Raw genomic sequence first — 22,222 nt, 5'->3', positions numbered from 1 at the left:
CTTCAAGATTTACTCGAATAAATCTATTTAAAATGTTCATCTCAGACTTCTTGGGTCTCTAGAGGAACTTCAGATTTTAGAGCTGGAAGTAATGGAAGTTATCGCACTATCCCAGCTAACTTTTTAAAACAGGATCAGAGAAGTTAAATGATTTGTCCAAATTAGTGGAAGAGCCAAGACTAAAATCCAAGTATCAAAGGCTTCTGATATTCTTGAATTTAAGAATCAGTGGCTTATCTAGATTGTGTATGTTTATTTTTACCTCATTGGGTCAGCCAATATTAGCAGATTTTCTAGATTTTTGCTGTTAAAGTACTCTGGATAGATGGTAAATATTTGTTTATTAGTCCAAATGAAATGGAAACATTTCCATGGTTTGGTTTGGGGTTTTGTTTGTCTATGTGTAGCTCAAGGAGAGCTCCTAACTTTGTCTTATACTTGTTTGTTTATTGTCTGTTTCCCCAGCTAGAATGACAGTCCCATAAGGAAAGGGACTGTCTCATTCACTGCATTTCCAGTGTCTACAAAATGTCTGATATGTAGTAAGTGTTGATTAAACATTGATCGCTTTTTGGTCCTCTTTCGATGATGCCTAATAAAGACTCATTCTTTTCTTCATAAAAAAAAAAAGGAAACATTTCCATTTCCGATGGAAATATTTTTCTTATTTTAGTTCATGAGCCTAGGAGTATAGGGAGCATTAGATGATTAGGATACCCAAGAGGACAGTTGCTAGCTCTTACATCTTTATTTAGTCTTCTTTGCTGATTTCTCCTTTAGGTGCTGCTTCAATGTGTCTATTTCCCTGTAATTTTGTGTTTAGTCTATTTATCAATTTACATCCTCATACATGGTTCCAGGGACGCTCATAAACATATTCTTTGCCCTGAGAACTTTCTCCCAGACTGGGTGTCTCTATGTCCATATTTCTAAGCACAAAGCGGGATGCTTTCTTACATATCATACCCTCCCTAACAAAGGCAGTCAACCACATTAGAAACCTTGCATTCATTCTCCACCTTTCCTTTCTTACTTCTCTTATGGAAGTAGCCATTAAATGCTCTCCCGTTATGACTCAGAAATACCTCTCAAACCAGAACTCTTTAATTTCTTGAGTTATTTCCTCCCCCCAAACTCACTTCCTTGCCTAAGATCATCCATAGTTTCTCAATTATTCATAAGATTTTTTAGCTTCACAATTTCCAGCCTCAGCAACAACCACTTCTGGTCAGGCTCCCTACTCTCCAATCGTTTCTGTAATATACCTTCTGGCTCTTTCAGATGTTTGTACTTTTGCACATGCCTTTCTTTTTCCCTTGAGTGTTCTCTATAACAGAGTTTTCCAAATCTTCTTGAGCATAAGAATCAGGTAAAGTGCTTGTTAATAAGTACAGCTACTCATACTTTTCCCTGAGACTTATGATTTAGGGGACGGAATGGGTCCTGGGAAGCTCTGTTTTTAACAAGTCCCCTCACAGTCATTCTTATCATTGGATCAGCTTAGCAAATAGGTTTCTGTCTTCCTCCACCATAAGACTGTAAATCTGTTAACCTTGCACCTGGGAAAGCCTTCTCAATGCACAGGCAAAATTCAGTCCTCCACCTGTAGCAGCGCTAGTTAGACAGTTTTCTTCCTACCACTAACCATGCACTATTATAATTTATCTGACAAAAAAACCGAAAAAACAAAAACAAAACTTCAGTGGCTTCCATTAACCGCAAAATAAAATCTGCACTCAAGTCAATTTAGCACATCTTTTGAGTATCTACTATATATCAGATATTATCCTAGGTTTGATATGGAATTGAGTAAGACATGGTCCCTGGCCTCAGGGAGCTCACAGAGTCTAGGAAGGAATGACTGTACTTGGCATTTAAAGTCTTTCAAATCTTGGCCCAACCTACTTTTCTCTCACATATTATTTCTCAAGGGCCTTTCCATACTCTGTGCTCCTGGTAGCCTCAGGCCCTTCAGGCTTGGTCTCCTTTCTACTCAGAATGCTCTTCCCTCTCCCATTCCATCCAGTTCATTTCTGCTTTTCCTTTAGCTGTCACCTCAAGTATCTTTTCCTTAAAAAAGTCTTTGCTCTTCCTGACTGGGACAAATCCTGCTAATAATCATACTCACTTTGTATCTCCTTTAAAGCATTGGTCCCAGACTTGGTTTTCTATATGCTTGTATGATTATTTGACTAATTATTTGTCTCACCATCTAAACTGTAAGCTCCATAAGGACAGGGGTCTGAGTTGTGATTATTTATTTATTTATTTATTTATTTTGTCTTTTGTCCTTTTAGGGCCGCACCCGTGGCATATGGAGGTTCCCAGGCTAGGGGCTTATCAGAGCTATAGCTGCCGGCCTACACCACAGCTCACGGCAACCACAGGATCCTTAACCCACCGAGCGAGGCCAGGGATTGAACCAACCACCTCATGGTTCCTAGTCAGATTCCTTTCCATTGTGCCATGGTGGAAACTCCCTGAGTTGTGATTATGTAGATGTTCACTGTGTAACTCTTTGTTTTCTGTTGCTAAATGTCTGCACTTTTCTGTGAGTTTGTTATATCCCTGAATATCAATTTGTCTTGCATACCATATTTTATTATTATACTTATGTTTTATTTTTATAAATGATAATTATATTAATAATATTAATTTATTGTTATCATCATCATTATGTTGGGGCCCACACTGTGTAGCTGCTTGATGTGGGAATCTCAGTTCCCAGACCAGGGAACAAACCCAGGCCACAGTGGTGAAAGCACAAATCCTAACCACTCAACCACCAAGGAACTCCCTAAATTTATTCATTTTTATGGACATATAGTTGATTTTCAATGTGCTGTTAATTTATGCTGTGCAACAAAGTGATTCAGTTATGCATAGGCACTCTTTTTAAAAAAAATATTCTTTCCCCTTATGGTTTACCATAGGACGTGGAATATAGTTCTCTGCTATGCAGTGGAGCTGAGTTGTTTATCCCCTCCATGTATGATAGCTTATTTCTGCTAATCCCAACCTCGCACTCCAGCCCTCTCCCTACCCCCTCCCCCTTGGCAACCACAAGTCTGTACTCCTTGCCCATGAGTCTGTTTCTGTTTCACTAAGTTCATATGTGTCATATTTTATCTTCCACATATAAGTGATATTATATTTGCATACCACATTTTAAATCAAATCCTTTTTTTTTTTTTTTTTTGCTTTTTAAGGCTGCACCCGTGGCATATGGTGGTTCCCAGGCTAGGGGTCCATTTGGAGCTACAGCACTGCCCTACGCCACTGCCACAACAATATCAGATCTGAGCCATGTCTGCAACCTCCACCACATTTCATAGCATCCAGATCCTTAACCCATTAAGTGAACCCTCAACCTCATGGTTCCTAGTCGCATTCGTTTCTACTGTGCCACCACGATGGGAACTCCTTAAATCAAATCTGGAACATTCTAAATTCAAACTTAACAACATCAGAGAATTCCTTGATTATTTTATTTGTACCAGGGTACTTAAATGGATCATTTAATCTTTACAACAACACTTTAAGATATATTCTATTATTAGCTCCATTTCATAGAATGGCTTATAAAAATGACTCCACTCCTGCCTCCCTGTCCCCAGCATCTAAAACCACTCTCCTTCTCTTTCTCCCCGCTGACCTCTTAAATAATTATACTTAGCAGCTATCTTCCTGCTCAACCTCATGGACTAGTCTCTTAGTCTGGGGTGCTTTCTCTTTTCTCTAACCTTGGTTTTCTCCTCCTTTTCTTTCAGCTCTCGTAAGAGGACCTAGGACCTGCTTCAGATCAGGTCAGCATCTTTGTTATAGGTAGTAGTTTCCTATAACAAATTACTACAAATTTAGTGGCTTAAAACCACAAATGGGGAGTTCCCCTCATGGCTCAGTGGTAGGGAACCCAACTAATATCCATGAGGATATAGGTTCTATCCCTGGCCTTGCTCAGTGTGTTAAAGATCCAGTGTTGCCATGACCTGTGGTGTAGGTGGCAGACCCAGCTGGGATCCCGAGTTGCTGTGGCTGTGGCTTAGGCTGGCAGCTACAACTCTGATTTGACCCCTAGCCTGAGAACTTCCATATGCTGTGGGTGTGGCCATAAAAAGACAACAAAACCAAAAACAAACAAACAAACAAAAAAAAACCCCAAAGCAAAAAAAATACAGATGTATGATTTATTATCTTATAGTACTGAAGTTCAAAAATCCAAAAACCAATGTGTTGGCATATAGCTATGTTCCTTCTGCCGGCTCTTAGGGAAAATCCAATTCTCCAGTTGTTTTTCCAGCATCTAAAGGCTGCCTGCATGCCTCATCTCATGACCCCTTCCTCCATCTTTAAGGCCAGTAATGTGCCTTCCTCAAACATCTCCCCTTTCTTGTCCTTCTCCACCTCTCCCCCTTCCACCAGTCTCCTTCTCTTACACTGATTCTCTGACCTTCCTCTTTTAAGGACCCTGTGATGACATTGGGCCCTCCTGGATACTTCAGGACACTCTTCTCATCTCAAGATCTTTAATGACACCTGCAAAGTCCCTTTGTCCATGTAAGGTGACATAGTTATAGGTTTCAGGGTTTAGAATGTGGACAAAATTGGGGGGAAAGGAGGGCATTATTTTACTTACCCCAATATACATTCTCAAATTTACCCTAATTGTTAAGTGTTTGACACATAATAAAGTCTCAAAAAATATTTGTTCACTGGAGTTCCCATTGTGGCTCAGCGGTAATAAACCCAACTATTATCCATGAAGACAGGGGTTCAATCCCTGTCCTTGCTCAGTGTGTTAAAGATCTGGAGTTGCCCTGAGTTGTGGTGTAGGTTGCAGACGAGGCTCGGTCTGGTGTTGCTGTGGCTGTAGTGTAGGTTGGCAGCTACAGCTCCGATTTGACCCCTAGCCTGGGAACTCCTATATGCTGCACAGGTGCAGCCCTAAAAAGACAAAAAACAAACAAACAAACAAAAAAACAACCAACCAACCAACCAAAATCATTCACTAAATCAACCAATGAACAAGTCAGAAGTTTTCTTTCTTTCTTTTTTTTTTTCTATTCTATTCTTAATCAGCAGTAATAAAATTAGAATCTTCAGAACAAGGAACATGAACATGGTAGCTCATTTCACTCTGGTCAAAAACACCAGGAATATTGTGCTTGGTTCTAAGTACCACATTTCACAAGTGAAAGAAGCAAACCGGGGCATGTTTGTTTGTTTGCCACGCCCCAGGCATGTGGAAGTTCCTGGGCCAGGGATTGAACCTGCTCCACAGCAGGGACTCGGGCCACTGCAATGGAAATGACAGATTCTTAACCCACAAGAGGACTCCCAAACTGGGGCGTATTTAAAGGAAGGCAGCAGGATGATGAAGAATGAAAAGCCGTGTTAGTGAAACTCAGAGCCTTTATAATGTTTAGGGCTTAATCACTAGAGTTGAGTGAGGAAGGGTGTGAACAAGGAAAAGCCCATCATCCAAACTACCATCACCACTATTATCATAACAGCCTGTGTGTGTGTGTGTGTGTGTGTGTGTGTGTGTGTGTGTTGGAAAGATCATCTTTTTTAGCAACAGTTTGCCCCAGAAGGAATTTTCATGGGTGATTATTTTTTAGAGAGGTAATTTTAGTTGTCCTAATGATCATACATAAAATTTTTTTGAAATAATACCTTCAACTGTGTTTTGGCACAAACTGAATAGTCACACATAATCGATTAACTAGGATTTTTTCTCGATATGCTGTTATTAGCTCTACTCCTTGAAATTCTCACCAGTGGAAAGGAATCACGTATTTTAAAATATGAACTAGTTTCTTTCTTTTTTTTTTTTGTCTTTTGCTATTCCTTGGGCCACTCTTTCGGCATATGGAGGTTCCCAGGCTAGGGGTCGAATCAGAGCTGCAGCCACCTGCCTACGCCAGAGCCACAGCAACGCGGGATCCGAGCCGCGTCTGCAACCTACACCACAGCTCACGGCAACGCCAGATCCTTAACCCATTGAGCGAGGCCAGGGATCTAACCTGCAACCTCATGGGTCCTAGTCGGATTCGTTAACCACTGAGCCACAAAGGGAACTCCTGAACTAGTTTCTAGAGAGTCATTTTCAAGTGCTGAGGAGGAGGTAACCAACATCTGTCCAAAGCTTTTTTCCTTTGCTCCAATTAAGACAGCCAGAGACTTTGTGAAAACCTTTGCATACTGGTCTCAGATTTAAAGCTAGGATGTACCAGTGTTTCTGCTGTATCAGAATGATGACAGAGATTATTGGATCTAGGAAATGCATTTCCCAATATTTTCATATCTTATAGCATCTTTGAATGTTTTATCACTTTGTACTTCTTCATTCATCCATTCATTTATTCAAAAAATATTGATAGAATGGTTAGGATGTACCAGGATCTGTTCTACGACTTGGAAATTACCTGGTGAATCAAACAAATAATCCCTGCTCTCCCAGGGGAGCATTCTATGAGGGAAGGGAATGAAAAAATAAGCTGAATAACAAGACCAAGACAGCTTATGTTAGATGATGTAAGTGCTATGAAGAAAAATAAAGTTGGGTAAGAGAATAGGAGTTCTGTAGGAGTGAAAGGTGAGAGTGGAGGGTTGCAATTTTAAATAAAGTGGGGTGAGAAGGTGATACTTAAATAAAGACCTAAAGAAGGCGAAGGAGTGAACCAAATGGATACCTGGTTCCTGGGCAGAAGAGCAGCAAGTGCAAAGATTCTGCAGTGAGAGTTTGCCTGGTAGGATGTGTGGACAGGGGAGTGCTGGTGAAGGGAGGGTGGGGTTGGCAGCACTTCATGTCGGGGCTCGAAGACATTGGTGAAGATTGAGTTTTTACTGGCATGAGGTGAAAAGTCAGTGGAAGGTTCTGACCCAGGCTCATTCTGGCTGCAGTGTAGGGAGACGGCAGCCAGGTCAAGGTGATCACAAGGAGGGTCAGTTAGAAGTCTGCAGTATTTAGCTGAGAGATGAGAGTAGCTGGGAGCAAGGTATTGGCAGGGATGGTGATAGCGAGTGGTCAGGTTTTTGTAGTAGTGAGAACACATGGGGTTTGCTGATGGATTGGAGGTGAGGTGAAAGAGAGAGGTATCGAGGATGATGCCAAGGTTTAGGGGCTGAACAAAAAGAAAGCTATAGTTATCATGATCTGAGAGGGGAAAGAGATGGCCTGGAGATAATCTGGTTTGGTTTTGTTTTTTCTTTTTAGGGCTGAATCCACAGCTTGTGGCAACACCAGATCCTTAACCCACCAATTAAGGCCAGGGATTCAACCGGAATTCTCATGAATACTAGTTGGGTTCTTAACCTGCTGAACCACAACAGGACTCCGCTTCTAGATAGTTTGTATGTTCCTCCATTAGGTTCAAAATCGCCTGTGATTGCACTCAGGTATAACAAAATTCTGGAAATAAATGAATGTGTTAAGAGTCAATTTGGGGGAGTTCCTGTTGTGGCACAACAGAAACGAATCTGACTAGTATCCATGAAGATGTGGGTTCGACCCCTGGTCTCACTCAGTGGGTTGGGAATCCTGCATTGCCGTGAGCTGCGGTGTTGGCTTGGATTCCATGTTGCTGTGGCTGTAGCGTAGGCTGGCAGGTGTGGCCCTAAAAAGCTAAAAAAAAAAAAGAATCAATTTCGGGAAAATATGTAATAAAGGTTATACTGAGGTAGAGGCCTCATCTCGTTTGACATCCACTAAGTGGTTGGTGTTAGAAAACACTTTACAGTCAAATCTGATAACCCTTCTACTCCTTAACGTCTTTCTGATCAGAGGTGGACAGAGATACAAAAAAACATAAAGAGCTATGAAGACAAAAAATTAGGGCAACACAACTTTTATCTTTGCAAAATTATTTTGTTTTTCATAATGGCTACTTTTGTACTCATTGTTGTGATTGAGTATTATATACAATGCATATTTGGCTCTAAGAAACAAACAAAAGAAACTGCTGCTGATGGAAAGAATGTGTACATGCTTGTTGAGCTGCTTAATAAATAACTATTTGATGATGACTCTGCAGTCTGTTTAAAGGATAATTCTTCTTCTGTTGCTTTAGAGAATTCTCTTTGGCATTCTAAAAATGGATGTAATTTCAAGGGGTAACCAAAATATATCAATTAGCCTGACATCGAGGTCTCTTTAACAGATCTATAAATTTCTAATTTCCTTTGCCATCTTAACCATGGTAAATCATCCTGAACAAGATCATTCTTTTGAACAACAGCCTCCTTATTAGCTGAGATCAATTGAGATTAGAAAATGAAAAATACACTTGATGCTGAGAACTCCTTATGAAACCACATTCATAGGATGAGTATTGAATGAAGATTAATGTGTTATTTTCAGCTTCTACATCATTGATTTAAACATTTATTCTCTATATCCCCTTGCTGGATTAAAGACTAATACATATTTGGACAGTTTGTTTGCTTGCTTGTATTATCTTTTCCCTATTGAGATTATGTATTAATGGAAGGAAATGATTTTTAATTCAGATGTAGCTTGCTTTGCCCACCATGTGTGTTTTTGAAAGTGCTACACATTAAGTTGAGTAAAATAGATTTTTCCACTGAATTATACATTAATGATTAAATCCTTTGTTTTAACTTCCGATAGATTTTCATTTGCTCTTTGGATAAAACACAAGAGATTTTCATTTGCTCTTTGGATAAAACACAAGATCTTTAGCACATCCTGTGGCCACTATGTGATCTGGACTCCACCTACTTTTTTTTATTTTTAGGATAAAAATAAAAATATACAAGTTCCCAGGCTAGGAGTCGAATTGGAGGTGCAGCTGCCCACGTATGCCACAGCCACAGCAATACCAGATCTGAGCCACATCTGTGGCCTACACTGCAGCTTGAGGCAATGCCAGATCCTTAACTCACTGAATGAGACCAGGGATCAAAGCTGCATCCTCACAGACACTATGTTGTGTTCTTAACCCACTGAGCCACGATGAAAACTCCTGGACTCCACCTGCTTTTATTTTTATTTGTCTTTGTAGGGCCACTCCCATGGCATACGGAGGTTCCCAGGCTAGGAGTTGAATTGGAGCTGTAGATGCTGGCCTATGCCACAGTCACAGCAACACCAGATCCAAGCCGTGTCTGAAACACTGGATCCTTAACCCACTGAGCAAAGTCAGGGATAGAAACTGTGTCCTCATGGATGCTAGTCAGATTCGTTTCCACTGAGCCATGATGGGAACTCCTGGACTCCACCTACTTTTAAAGGCAAACTCATGGCACTCTTCTATTTCCAAACCCCCTGATACCCTGGCCTTCTTTCAAATCCTAACACTTCAGACTCAAGATTTTTGTACATATTGTCTCAAATTTTAATTCTCTACCAGCTTTACTTTTTCCATATAAAACATATATAGTACTTTACATCTTAATTAATGGTCTGTTTTCCCCAGTTAGAAGTTAAGTTCCAAAAGTGTATGGATTTTTTTTTCATTTTTTTTCTTTTATAGGGTCGCACTCGCAGCATATGGAGGTTCCCAGGCTAGGGGTTGAAATCGGAGCTACAGCTTCCAGTCTATGCCACAGCCAGAGCAATGCGGAATCAGAGCCAAGTCTGTGACCTACATCATAGCTCATGGCAATGCCGGTCCTTAACTCACTGAGCAAGGCCAGGGATTGAACCCAAAATCTCATGGTTCCTAGTTGTATTCGTTTCTGCTGCACCATGACAAGAACTCCCAAAAATATGCCTGGATTTTAGTATTTCTTTCCTCCTCACTGTTGAATTTCCAGGGTCTAGAACTATATTGGGTATATAGGATGCATACAGAAAAAATGATAATAAATGAATAAATGAGTGAATGAATTATTCCTTTTCCTGGAATACCAATTTCCCGTCTCTGTACTTAGATAACTTCTATTCATTCTTCAGATTCCAGCCTAAATGTCACTTTTTCAAGCCGCCTTTTTTAAATCCCTAAGACAAATCAGCTTTCTCTACAATTTGTTCTTCCAGGGCTCTGTAGTCAAAGTTCCCCCTAGCATTTATTAGAACTTTAACTTATGAAGTCCATTATTTGTGAGATAATTTGCTTAGCTCCTGTCTTCTCTAAACTGTAAAATGTCTTTATCTTGTTCTTAATTATCTCCCCAACATCTAGCAAAATGCCTGGAACATAGAGATGCTTTGTAAATATCTGTTGGGAAAAAACATGGTTAGATGGATGGCTAAGCAACTCCTCATTATACCTTTCAGTCCCTCTGGTCCACTTGTTCAATGTTAAGTGGTTAATGAACCAAAAAGGAATGTTTTCTTTCTATGCTAAAGTCCTTATTTAAACATTTCCCTTTTTGAAAGCAGTAATGCTTGAGGATTCCTTAAAGTCTGATGCACCCCCATAGAGTTGAATTAAATACATACTTTGTGGATTTCTCCTCTGGACCAAACCACATAGAGGGAAAAGTCATATAAGTAGTAAAAAGATCAGAAGCTTTAAAACAGAAAGCTCCCCTACACTCTGTCCAGTGAGCTTGGCCAAGTTATCTGTTGAGCCATGGGTCCTTCATCTGTCAAATAGAAACAGCAATATCCACTTTGTATGGTTTATGTAGGGATTATTAATAATTCAGGTAGTGTGCTTGCCGTATAATAGATACTCAAAAGATGGCAGCTGTTGCCCTCTCACTAGAAGGTAAGATCCCAGAGGGAAGACTTACTTGCATTCCTACTATCTATGTGTAGAATACTCTCAATAAAGGTTCATTAAACTGATCAGCAATGGGAGCCAGCTAGTAAAGGTTGGTTAAACTGATCAGAAGAATATGTGCCATTTCTTAACTCTTAAGGGGCTTAAAATCAAATAACTAAAATGTCCCAAAACAGATTCATGAAATACTTAGATAACAATGAAATATAATGCTCATTGTAGTGTAAAATACATACAAGATTAGAGCACAATATGTCTTACAGGCCATAAGTGCTTTGAATGTCCAGGCAGGAAATGGTAAGAGGTGGCTGGCTATAGTTATTGGGAATTGATAAGTTCACACTCTTGTGTGTATACGATAGAGACCAGTAAGACTCCTATAGAAATATTCAATTTCGTTGTCAAAATTTGATGCTGGCTATACCAATGTTGGATAAAATGGATTGACCTTCTTCTTGTGTGTTATTGGGATGGTAGACAAAATTGAGTTATTGATCTTGAGTAGCAAGGTGTATTTGTTATAGTAATGGATGCTCTTCTCCCCTTTAAAAATCAGTGGTTAGCTAATGATCACAGATAGGTTCTGATGACGCTGGGCAATGTTGCTCAAATAGGGCTGTATTATGTGGCATACCTGGAAAACTAGAACATAGACTCGGTTCCATATTCTACTTCTTTGTAGCATGCTCTGCACAGGTTTTCAGGTGAATTGCATCATCCATTGTCATTACTTACAGCTGTCCAAACTTAGCAAACTCTTTGCTTGCAGCTCTACTAGATGGGACTGAGATAGCATGAGCAAAATAATGCTTCTTTTCTCTAGGACATTCTCCCGTTTTTTGTTACTTAGGTGTCTCTGTAAAGGCATTTGACATAGATCCAAACACAAGGGCACATCATTAAAGGCTTTGGATACACGAACAATCATTGAAAGCTTCCGATTCCTAATAATGGGAATTGAATTCAGCCACAGAACACGCTCAGAAGTCCTCACGTGAGGGAAAAAGAGGTCCACCATCTTCAAGCCATATAAGGATGATCTAGAATCCACCCATGCCAAGTGGCAGCCAGGCACACATCAACTTGCCCAGATTCTACACCTGCAGGACAAGCCCAGGCGGCTGCTCTGAGAATAAGCCATACACCTGCATCACAGAGGCAGACAAATGTTTTGGAACCCAGTGACCCCCACACTCCTACCCACACGATGTACACCAAGACCAACATATCTAAATATTCTTATTCACAGGGAGCTGACACGGTGCTCACGCGCGCTCACAAACAAAAACACGGAAAACCCATGCTGTGGAATAAAGCATCTTGTTTATCCAGGTAAGCAAAGCACCTTTATTAAACATTGGCTTTCGGGCCGCACAAGACCCCTGGAACAGTGTTTTTCTTTTCTCTGAGCCAGGGGTAAACTAGTCCTTCCCTCGCGGGTGCCTCCCCAACATGGGCAAAGCAGCCCCTCGGCTGCAGCCCGTTCGGTCCTTTCAACTCTTTTTTTTTTTTGGCCTGAATTCCCGGAGGGCAGAGTGGCGCCGGCCGTCCAAGTCCGACTCGGAGGCCCTCCCCGCCCCGGACGGGCGCGTCGCGGGGCGGGGCCCAGTCGGCCGCCAGGAAATGCCCAGGAGAGGGTGTCACCTGCGCCCGACGGCTTGTTGATTCCCAGGAGCGCCGCCTTCCCGGGTCTGGACCCCCAAGACCAGAGCCGGATCTCGCTCACCTGTTCCCCCTGGCGCCTTTCCCGGACAGCCCTGAGATCCTCCGGGGACCGCTCGCCCCTCAGCTCCACACCATGAGCAAGTTGGGCAAGTTCTTTAAAGGGGGAGGCTCTTCCAAGAGCCGAGCTGCTCCCAGCCCCCAGGAAGCCCTGGCCCGACTTCGGGAGACAGAGGAGATGCTGGGCAAGAAACAAGAGTACCTGGAAAATCGAATCCAGAGAGAGCTCAGCTTGGCCAAGAAGCATGGCACCCAGAATAAACGAGGTAGGCTCGGGCTCTGGCCCCAGGTGTGAACTCTCACCTTCCTACCTCTGGCCTTTTCCTTGGGGACAGTCCTGTCTGGCCCACAGCACCTGTCCCCCTGGCAGGCAGGTGTGCTCCCACAGCCTTTCTAGGAACTGGTAATGCCCCTCCAGGGCCTGGATTTGGAGATAACTGAGCAAGGAGCAATCTTAGATGGCAAAACCGGAGACATCAAAAATTTAAGCAAACAAGATGATTGATATTTTTATACAATTTTTAAAAAACAAAACTGATACAACACATCCACAATGAACAAAATATCAATATAGAAAATGAAGACGGAATTGGTACTATTGATTCTTTTCTTTTACAATGGATTCTTTCGTGTTCTGCACAGCACTTCTTTATTTAAAACATTTGGAAATGTGATGTTTTGTTCATCATGGATTTTTTGCATTAATTTTGAATTTCAACAAATTGCATTAAATATTATCTTGATTATTGCTTTTTGGAGTTCCCCCTTAAAGTTTTCTTGCCTCACCATGTTCCAGCCCTGCAGCTCTCAACATTTAATATCAACTTTTCTGCTGTGTGTTTGTATTTTGAATCATGTATTTTAACTTGCATGTAAATCTCCAGTGAAGTATATTCTACTATGTTCTGGTTTCCCTTCTCCTCAGCTGTTGAAGACTTTAGTTGGCTGTTGTGCAGTTGCGATATTATACCAAAAAAAAGGTCGCAATTAAATATTAATTCTATCACTAGCTTTTGCCATACGGAAAGGACTTTGAGTCAGTTATGATTCTTGGTGCTCCTCTTGGACCTTGAACCCTTTGTTCTTTGCCAAAGTTGATTGGTTTCTTCAGTGTATGGCTCTCTTCATACAGAATAGATCTAAACAGCACCCGTGGCACATATAAAAACCCAGCAAGAAGTTGAAGTGATTTGCTCTTGTAACACAAGGTCAATGGCAGACCCAGAAATAGAAGTGGCAATTCAGAACTCTGCTCACCACCAAACTTTGAACTTGAGCTTCTTTAGTCATATTGAAGCCTTGGGAAGATTGAATTTGCCCTAAATGACCCTGGAATTGTTTAACACAGGGAAAGAATAACGTCTCCTGGAATTGACCTTGAAAATCCTGCCTCTTCCCATAAAAATGTGCCTGTTACATTTATGCCCATTTATTACCAACAACAAAAAGCCAAGTTTCATTTTCCTCTGCTCCTGCGTATAACTCTTGTCCATATTATAGCCTATTTTAGAGTTAAGTGCTGGTTTCTATTTTTACTTCATGTCTGAAAATATTTTGGGATGTTTTTAAATGACAATTTCTACAGAGAGAGACTATGCCATTATGACTTGCCCAAAAGTCATTGGTTGTTCTGTTCCTGGGCCCTTCCTCTTCAGTTTGATGGGCACTCTGACATTTGCTTAGTATCTGTCAAAGTTTTTTTTTTTTCTCTTCTTTTATATTTTGTCATCCATTTGGATCTGTGTGTAGCTTTATCTACAGTTTCCTAGTAGATAATATTGGCTTAAGAAATCTGAAAAATTGAACATCTGCTTCTAGGAAGTGGTAGAAATACAGACTTGCTTTCAAAAGACAAAAATGTAATATAATATAAAAATATTCTTGAACTCAATGGACTAAAGTGTATAAATGTAATATAAAAATATTCTCAAACTGGCATGCACTTTACAAAGTGTATGAAGACTTTATAGAGACTCCAAGAACATTAATTTAGGGAGTTCCTGCTGTGGCACAGTGGGTTAAGAATCCAACAGCAGCAGCTCAGATCACTATGGAGGTGTTGGTTTAATCCCTGGCCCAGCACAGTTGGTTAAAGAATCTGGCATTGCTGCAGTAAGTCACAGCTGCAGCTTGGATTCGGTCCCTGGGCCAGGAACGTCCATATGCAACAGGTGTAGCCATTAAAAAAAAAAAAAAAAGTCAGTCTAACTTCCTTATATCAGAATGTTACACATATAAATTATCAATTGTAAATAATCAATTGGTATCAGAAAAGCCATTTTATTTTTTGTCATTTATCCTTGGGAACTTCACTGATGCTAGCCCAGGTCTGGTTCTTCAGTGGTCCTGGGGGTAGGAAGAGGCTGGTTACCATGAGGCCATTTGTAATCCAAACAATGGAAAGAATCCAATCATGGACTATGCATTGGAACATTGTCAATATCAACATCTTCCAAATAAACCAAATATCTATATATATACACCCATGCTTACTAATTTCCATTAGCCACCAGGAAATAGATTCACACATATAATAAGGTCAAATATACTTAATACTAAATGGGCCTTGTTCTCTACAATGTCAGTGCTAGAAAGGCTGTAATTTACCAGGTTAGCAGAGTGACAGTGTATCTGCAGTTCAAGTTTTACTTCTAGAGGTGATTGGTCAGCTAACATGTGGTCAAGAATACTAGTTGAGCGACCAGCTAGCATCATATCAGAAAGAGCCGAATTCCTGGCCAGTACAAATTCTTCTGTGATCTGTTTTTCTGCAACAGAGGTTTTGACATTCAGCATTCTGAATGTGAAAAATGGATTTTATTGATAAAATGAGTAACTTAAATTAGCATAAAAATGTTAGAGATGGGATTTCATTGGTGAAATTGTGGGTATTTTAAACGTGTGGATTGGCTGAAATCATTTTGAGATACTTCCTTGCTCCCCATTAAGAGATTACTGTGTAAATCCCATAATTCTGTGCCCTATAAACATCAGCCTTTGTGATAACATAGCATTAAAAAAAAAAAAAAAGAAAAGAAAAAGGGGGAGTTCCCGTCGTGGCGCAGTGGTTAACGAATCCGACTAGGAGCCATGAGGTTGCAGGTTCGATCCCTGGCCTTGCTCAGTGGGTTAACGATCCGGCGCTGCCGTGAGCTGTGGTGTAGGTTGCAGACGCGGCTTGGATCCCGAGTTGCTGTGGCTCTGGTGTAGGCTGGCGGCTACAGCTCTGATTAGACCCCCAGCCTGGGAACCTCCATATGCCGCAGGAGCGGCCCAAAGAAATAGCAAAAAGACAAAAAAAAAAAAAAAGGGAAATCAGCTTACTAGTAAGTTCTGCAAACTGGCTCAAATTTTGTCTTATGGAATAGCATGGAATAAATCTACCCCTTCTGTCACGTGAAGACCTTTCACATATTTGGGGACAGGACAGCAGTCCCTTCCCTGAGTCTCCTGTTCTGCAAGCCCATCTCTGTCACTTTCTCAGTTATCACTTCCTGCACTGAGGTTTGCTCACCGAGGCCCATCCGTGAGGGTGAGTCAAGTAAGGTCCTGAGAGTGAGTGTCCCTGACATTTGTACCCTATCTGCCTTGCTCCCCCCTCACCCTAGTGGTGGCCCTCTTGCTTACCATGTCACAGGCAGAGCAAGAAATCCAAGTCTGAAACGATGTGTAAAGGGATGGGTCCAGGCTGAAGTTGTAGCCTCAGGCTGTTGGGTCGTGGACTTGAAAGACTGAGACAGAGAGGAAGCCAATTTGACCAAAACCCCTACTCAGTATCATTGCACAGGATTCCAGTGACAACCTGGTGTAGAAATCATTCTGTCTCTTCACCAGGTGTCTGTTTGGTGAAATGAGACCCCATGGCAAACAGTCTTCCGTTTGGATATCCCTGGCTCACTTTGAACCCTGTCCATTGGGGGCAAAAAGGATGACCTACCAGTTCAGCTCAGCATTGGAATATCTTTGAGCTTTTTATGATAGTTGTCTCAGAGCTGAATTCTGCCATCTCAGACACTGGGGGCCAGGAGAACTGTGTAAAGAGAACCACATTGGTGTCAGCTAGTTGAATGTCAAAGAGTGAGAACAAAAGCATGGCTTATGTAATAGGAGACAAGGCACAGACTGACGACCCGGATGGAAGTTTCCCCTGGGAGATATCACTTACCTAGTGACCTCCTTTCTTTCTTCTTTCTTTCTTTTTCTTTTTAGGGCCACACCTGTGGCATATGGAGGTTCCTAGACTAGGGGTTGAATCAGAGCTACAGCTGCAGGCATACGTCACAGCCACAGGCATCACTGAATCCAGCTGCATCTGTGACCTATGCTGCAGCTTTCAGTAATGCCAGCAGATTCTTAACCCACTAAGAGAGGCCAGGGATCAAACCAGTGTCCTCATGGATACTGTGTCGTGTTTTTAACCCACTGAGCCACAGTGGGAACTCCCAGCGACCTCCTTTCTTCACCACGTTTCTCAAAATGTGGTCCTCAGATCAGCAACCTCAGAATTCCTGGAGGATACCAGTTAAAATGTATACTCACAAGTATGCCTGAAAAATTCTAATTTAGTAGATTGACCGTAAGTTTCAGAAAACTGAACTTTGAGCAAATAACTTAATGACCCTGAGGCAGTTTGAGTTTATTCAATGGGCTGTTAAACCAGAAGGCACTATCTCTGTTCTATATTCTAACCTCGCCAGTTCCTATTGCTTCTCCCCTCCTCCAGCATCACTCAAGTACCCAGATGAGAACTGTCCATCCACCTCCTTCTTTGTTGACTGCGGAGAAACTTTTCTTGAGCTTCTGACAGCTCTGACAGCTTCTCTTAGGCACTGGAATTAGCTTTCTTTAGGGATAACGTGCACAGGGTCCTTCAAATAACTCCACAGCCTTCTGAAGTGTCCCCATATTCAAATTACAACCAGGCATTATAATAAATGGTTCTATGTCTCTGATTATCCAATTATTTTGTACTATATTTATTTTGGGACCAGGAGAAAGAATTCCCGGGGTATTAACTACCAATCCCTTGGTTTTATACTTCTGTCACCTGCCCCTCTTCTGAAAAAGAGAGCAATGGTAATGTGACCATCACTTCTGCCAACTTCCCCTCTCTCTTCTGGAAAAGCCAGATGAATAGCAATGTGACCCTTCCTCCAGCTCCACCCTCAATTTCCCTCCCTCACCTCGGGAGCTCTCCTCCTGCTTTACCCCATAGAGAGGGAGGAGGGAGAAGGGACCTAAAAGTCTCTGACCAGCCCTGGGAGCCCTATGCATTTAAGCTGTAATTTTTAAACTTCTTGCTTTCTCAGTACCTCCCTCTCTCCTTTGAGCCCTGCCAAGGACCCTGCATAGACTTATATCCTCACTCACAAAACTGACCAGCACAGAGTGCATTGCATTTATGGTCTTTTTTCTTTTGCTCACAGCCTCAGCTTGTATCTGCTGTGTCAGATGCCTTATTTGTTGCTCTTTCTTCAATTGGGCTAAGAAAGAGTTAAAAATCCCAGCCAGATTTACTGTTCTGTACCCCCCCTTTATTTAAATCAGTATATTAAACTTGCATTCATATTTTACATTTATTTATTATTTTTTTGTTTTAATTTTTTTTAAGGGCCGCATATGTGGCCTATGGAAGTTCCTGGGCTAGGGGGTCAAATCAGAATTGCAGCTGCTGGCCTCAGCACAGCCACGTCAATGCCGGATCCGAGCCATGTCTTGGACCTCCGCCACAGCTCACAGCGACACTGGATCCTTAACCCACTGAGCAAGGCCAGGGATCGAATCCACACTCTCATGGTTACTAGTTGGGTTCATTACCACTGAGCCATAGCAGGAACTCCTTCATTTATTTCCATGCCATATCATCTTATTTTCAGTTGTCTTAAAATTAAGATTTTTTAAATTCCAATTTCATTGTCTTATAAGTAAACTATTTCTTTTAGTTGAATGAGTCACAAATTTGTTCAGCTGCCTTTTGTTGTTGTTGTCGTCAAAGTATTTGTTAAAATATATTGAATAAGACAGACCAAGGACAGAGCCCCGAGGCATGTCCCTAGAGACTTCCTTCCAGGATCACCTGGCATGACAGCAACAATGTTTCATAAGATTCAGCTAAGGCATAAGGACCAGTTTGACAGATTCACACTAAATGAGTTCAGTCATTCATCTAGCTATGAATATAATTGACTTATATCTCTAGCCTGTATCACTTTATTTTTTTTCTTTTCCCTAACAACGCCTTGGTATATTGTGTGAATCGTATTCCTAAAACTAAGCTATAACCACACACCTGTGGTTCGCAAACACTGGTTTATAAACTGATAGTGTGTTAGCTTCCTCAGATTCTCCTGGAGAGCTTTTTAAAATGCCACAGTGGGAGATTTGCTTTCAAGCCATCTGGGATTAGGTTTCGCATTGTGATACTCAGAGTTTTCTGGATGATTTTGATAAGTATAAGGTTAGGAGGCCAGTGGGTGGTCCATGTTTTTTCCTTAGGTCAGCATCCAGTAACCCAAGGAAAAGAAGCCTACAAGATTATTCTGGTGCTTTTCATCATTGTGAGCTCACATTGGCTTTTAGTTACCACTGGCTTCTTTTCTAATTCTTCAGAAACTAGAGTATAGAATCTTTATGTTTTAGAATCACTCTTTCAAGAATCTGTGGCACAGATTTTGACAGTTTGCTGACATATTACAGCTGCTTTTACAGGGGTAATTGGTACTGTTTCTTGTGTTACATAACATTACATCTACTTTACTTTTTTCCTTAATGAACATGGAGCAATATTACAAATATTGGAACATTATTCGCTATTATTCTTCATTTAAATTCCACAAAGCTGGAATAGAACATCACATTTTGGGAACTATTTACATTCAGCAAGAATATATGCTTCTTTGATGTATGATTTTTGGAACTTATTGAATCATCAGCCACAATAAAATAAAGTAGAAAAGTTACTACTAACACTGTGTCTATGCCAAAATCATATGACTTATGCAGCTTCAAGAAGTAGCAGTGGGAGATTACTGTATGCTTGCCTTAGATGTACTTTAGCATTACTAGTATATTTCTTAAATTAAAAAAATTATTATAGTTGATTTAAAATGTTCTGTCAATTTCTGCTGTACAGCAAAGTGATCCAGTTTTGTATATATAAATATTTTATACACACACGCGCACACACACGCATTCTTTTTCTCACAGTATCCTCCATCATGTTCCATCACAAGTGATTGGATATGACTCTCTGTGGTATACATCAGGATCTCATTGCTTACCCACTCCAAATGCAATAGTTTGCATCTACTAATCCCAAACTCCCAGGCCATCCCACTCCCTCCCCACCCCGTGGCAACCACAAGTATGTTCTCTCTCTTTTTTTTTTTTTTTTTTTTTGCTTTTTAGGGCCGCACCCGTGGCATATGGAGGTTGCAAGGCTAGGGTTCCAATAGGAGCTACAGCTACCAGCCTATGTCACAGCCACAGCAACGCCAGATCCGAGACGCTTCTGTGATCTACACCACAGCTCATGGCAATGCGGATCCTTAACCCATTGACCGAGGCCAGGAATTGAACCCGCAACCTCATGGTTCCTAGTCGGATTCATTTCTGCTTCACCATGATGGGAACTCCCACAAGTATGTTCTCTATGTTCATGGTTTTGTTTCTTTTCTGTAGGTTCATTTGTGCCATTATATTAGATTCCAGATATGTGATATCAGTAATTGCCTTTCTCTTTCTGACTTATTTCATTTAGTATGAGAGTTTCTGGTTCCATCCATGTTGCTGCAAATGGCAACATTTTGTTCTTTTTTTATGGCTGAGGAGTATTCCATTGTATATATGTACCACATCTTCTTAATCCATTCATCTGTGGATGGACATTTGGGTTGTTTCCATGACTTGGCTATTGTGAATAGTACTACAAAGAACATAGGGGTGCGTGTATCTTTTTCAATGAAAATTTTGTCCAGATATATGCCGAGGAGTGGTATGGTAGTTCTACATTTAATTTTCTTAGGTACCTCCATACTGCTTTCCATAGTGGTTGTATCAATTTACATTCCCACTAACAGTGTAGGAGGGTTCCCTTTCCTCCACACACTCTCCAGCAATTGTTATTTGTAGATTTATTAGTGGTAGCCATTCTGACCAGTGTGAGGTGGTACCTCATGGGAGTTTCGATTTGTATTTCTCTAATAATCAGGGATGTTGAGCAGTTTTTCAAGTGCTTGTTGGCCATCTGTATGTCTTCTTTGGAGAAATGTCTGTTTAGGTCTTCTGCACATTTTTCAATTGGGTTGTTTTTTTGTTGTTGTTATTGAGTTGTGTAAGTCATTTGTATATTTTGAAGATTAAGCCCTTGTTGGTTGCATAATTTGCAACTATTTTCTCCCATTCTGTAGGTTGTCTTTTTTTTTTTTTTATGGTTACCTTTTCTGTGTAAAAGCTTGTAAGTTTGATTAGATCCCATTGGTTTATTTTTGTTTTTATTTCTATTGCCTTGAGAGACTGACCTAAGAAAATATTTGTACAGTTCCTGTCAGAGAATGTTTTACCTATGTTCTCTTCTAGGAGTTTTGTGGTGTCTTGTCTGATGTTTAAGTCTTTAAGCTATTTTGCATTTATTTTTTGTGCATGGTGTGAGTGTGTATTCTAGTTTCATCGATTTCCATGCAGCTGTCCAGTTTTCCCAGTACCACTTGCTGAAGAGACTGTATTTTTCCCATTTTATATTCTTGCCTCTTTTGTTGAAGATTAATTGACCATAGGTGTATGGGTTTATTTCCAGGTTCTCTGTTCTATTCCATTGGTCCATATGTCTGTTTTTTGTGCCAGTAGCACTGAAGTCTAGGAGAGTTATGCCTCCTGCTTGTTCCCCGCCTCCCAGGATCACTTTGGCAATTCTGGGTCTTTTATGGTTCTTGATTCCTAAGACTGCTGATTTCTGGTTGGATATCAGTTTCAAGATAACAGTATAAAAAACAACTCAAAACACATGACACTCTAACCTATGAGATATAAGGTAAGATATCTAACACTGAGTTTTAAAGTTTATGATTCTTTGCTTTGGGGGTTGAGTTTGGAAAAGGCATGAATGAGTAATCTACTTTTGCATTCAATTTTTGTTTGTTTGTTTGTTTTTTAAGGCCCCACCTGAGGCATATGGAAATTCCCAGCCTAGGGTTTGAATCAGAGCTGCAGCTGCCAACCTACACCACAGCCACAATGGCAGCACTGGACCCCTGAACCACTGAGTGAGGCCAGGGATTGAACCCGCATCCTCACGGATATTAGTCAGATTCATTTCCGTTGTGGTGCAATAGCAACTCCTCCCATTCAATTTTTGTAATATGCTTAAGTACACCTGAATCTGTTGGTGCCTTTAAGGGACAAAATTATCAGATACTTAAAAGTAAACAGATATAGGAGTTCTCTTCTCACTCAGTGGGTTAAGGATCTAGTGTCGTCACTGCTATGGCTCAGGGTTTGTTCCCTGGCCCAGGAAATTCCAAATGCTGAGGGTGCAGCCACAAAAAAAAAAAAAAAAAAGGTTGGTAATACTAAAGATTTCTTTTTTAAGCTCACTCTCTCAATCCTCTGCCTTAGTAAACCTTAGCCAGAACTTTCAGCACGTACTGGTAATTTTAGTTTCTCCTCCTTTTCCTGACTATCATTTGATAGAAGGCTTAACCATATGGGTTAACCATACACAATTGGCTCAAAAGTTTGCAAAAGGTGAAGGAACAATTAAAAAACAAACCAACAGGAGTCCAGATACAGCAAATAGTAAACCAGTTCCT

General features: G+C 40.9%; 1 protein-coding gene across 2 annotated transcripts in view; it reads left to right on the top strand.

Moving 5' to 3' along the window:
- The first annotated feature begins 12,294 nt into the window (after positions 1 to 12,294).
- The window catches only part of CHMP4C (charged multivesicular body protein 4C), a 34,023-nt gene continuing 24,095 nt past the window's right edge, over positions 12,295 to 22,222 (top strand). For both annotated transcript variants that reach the window (XM_047783670.1, XM_047783669.1), the window contains exon 1: positions 12,295 to 12,682. In XM_047783670.1, the coding sequence (XP_047639626.1) occupies positions 12,493 to 12,682 (190 nt within the window). In that variant the 5' untranslated portion in view covers positions 12,295 to 12,492. The remainder of the gene's footprint in view (positions 12,683 to 22,222) is intronic.

The sequence above is a fragment of the Phacochoerus africanus genome, chromosome 6 (assembly GCF_016906955.1).
Source record: "Phacochoerus africanus isolate WHEZ1 chromosome 6, ROS_Pafr_v1, whole genome shotgun sequence".
Taxonomy (NCBI): domain Eukaryota; kingdom Metazoa; phylum Chordata; class Mammalia; order Artiodactyla; family Suidae; genus Phacochoerus; species Phacochoerus africanus.
Note: the sequence above shows the minus strand (reverse complement) of the source record. Positions and strands in the feature narration are given on the sequence as shown.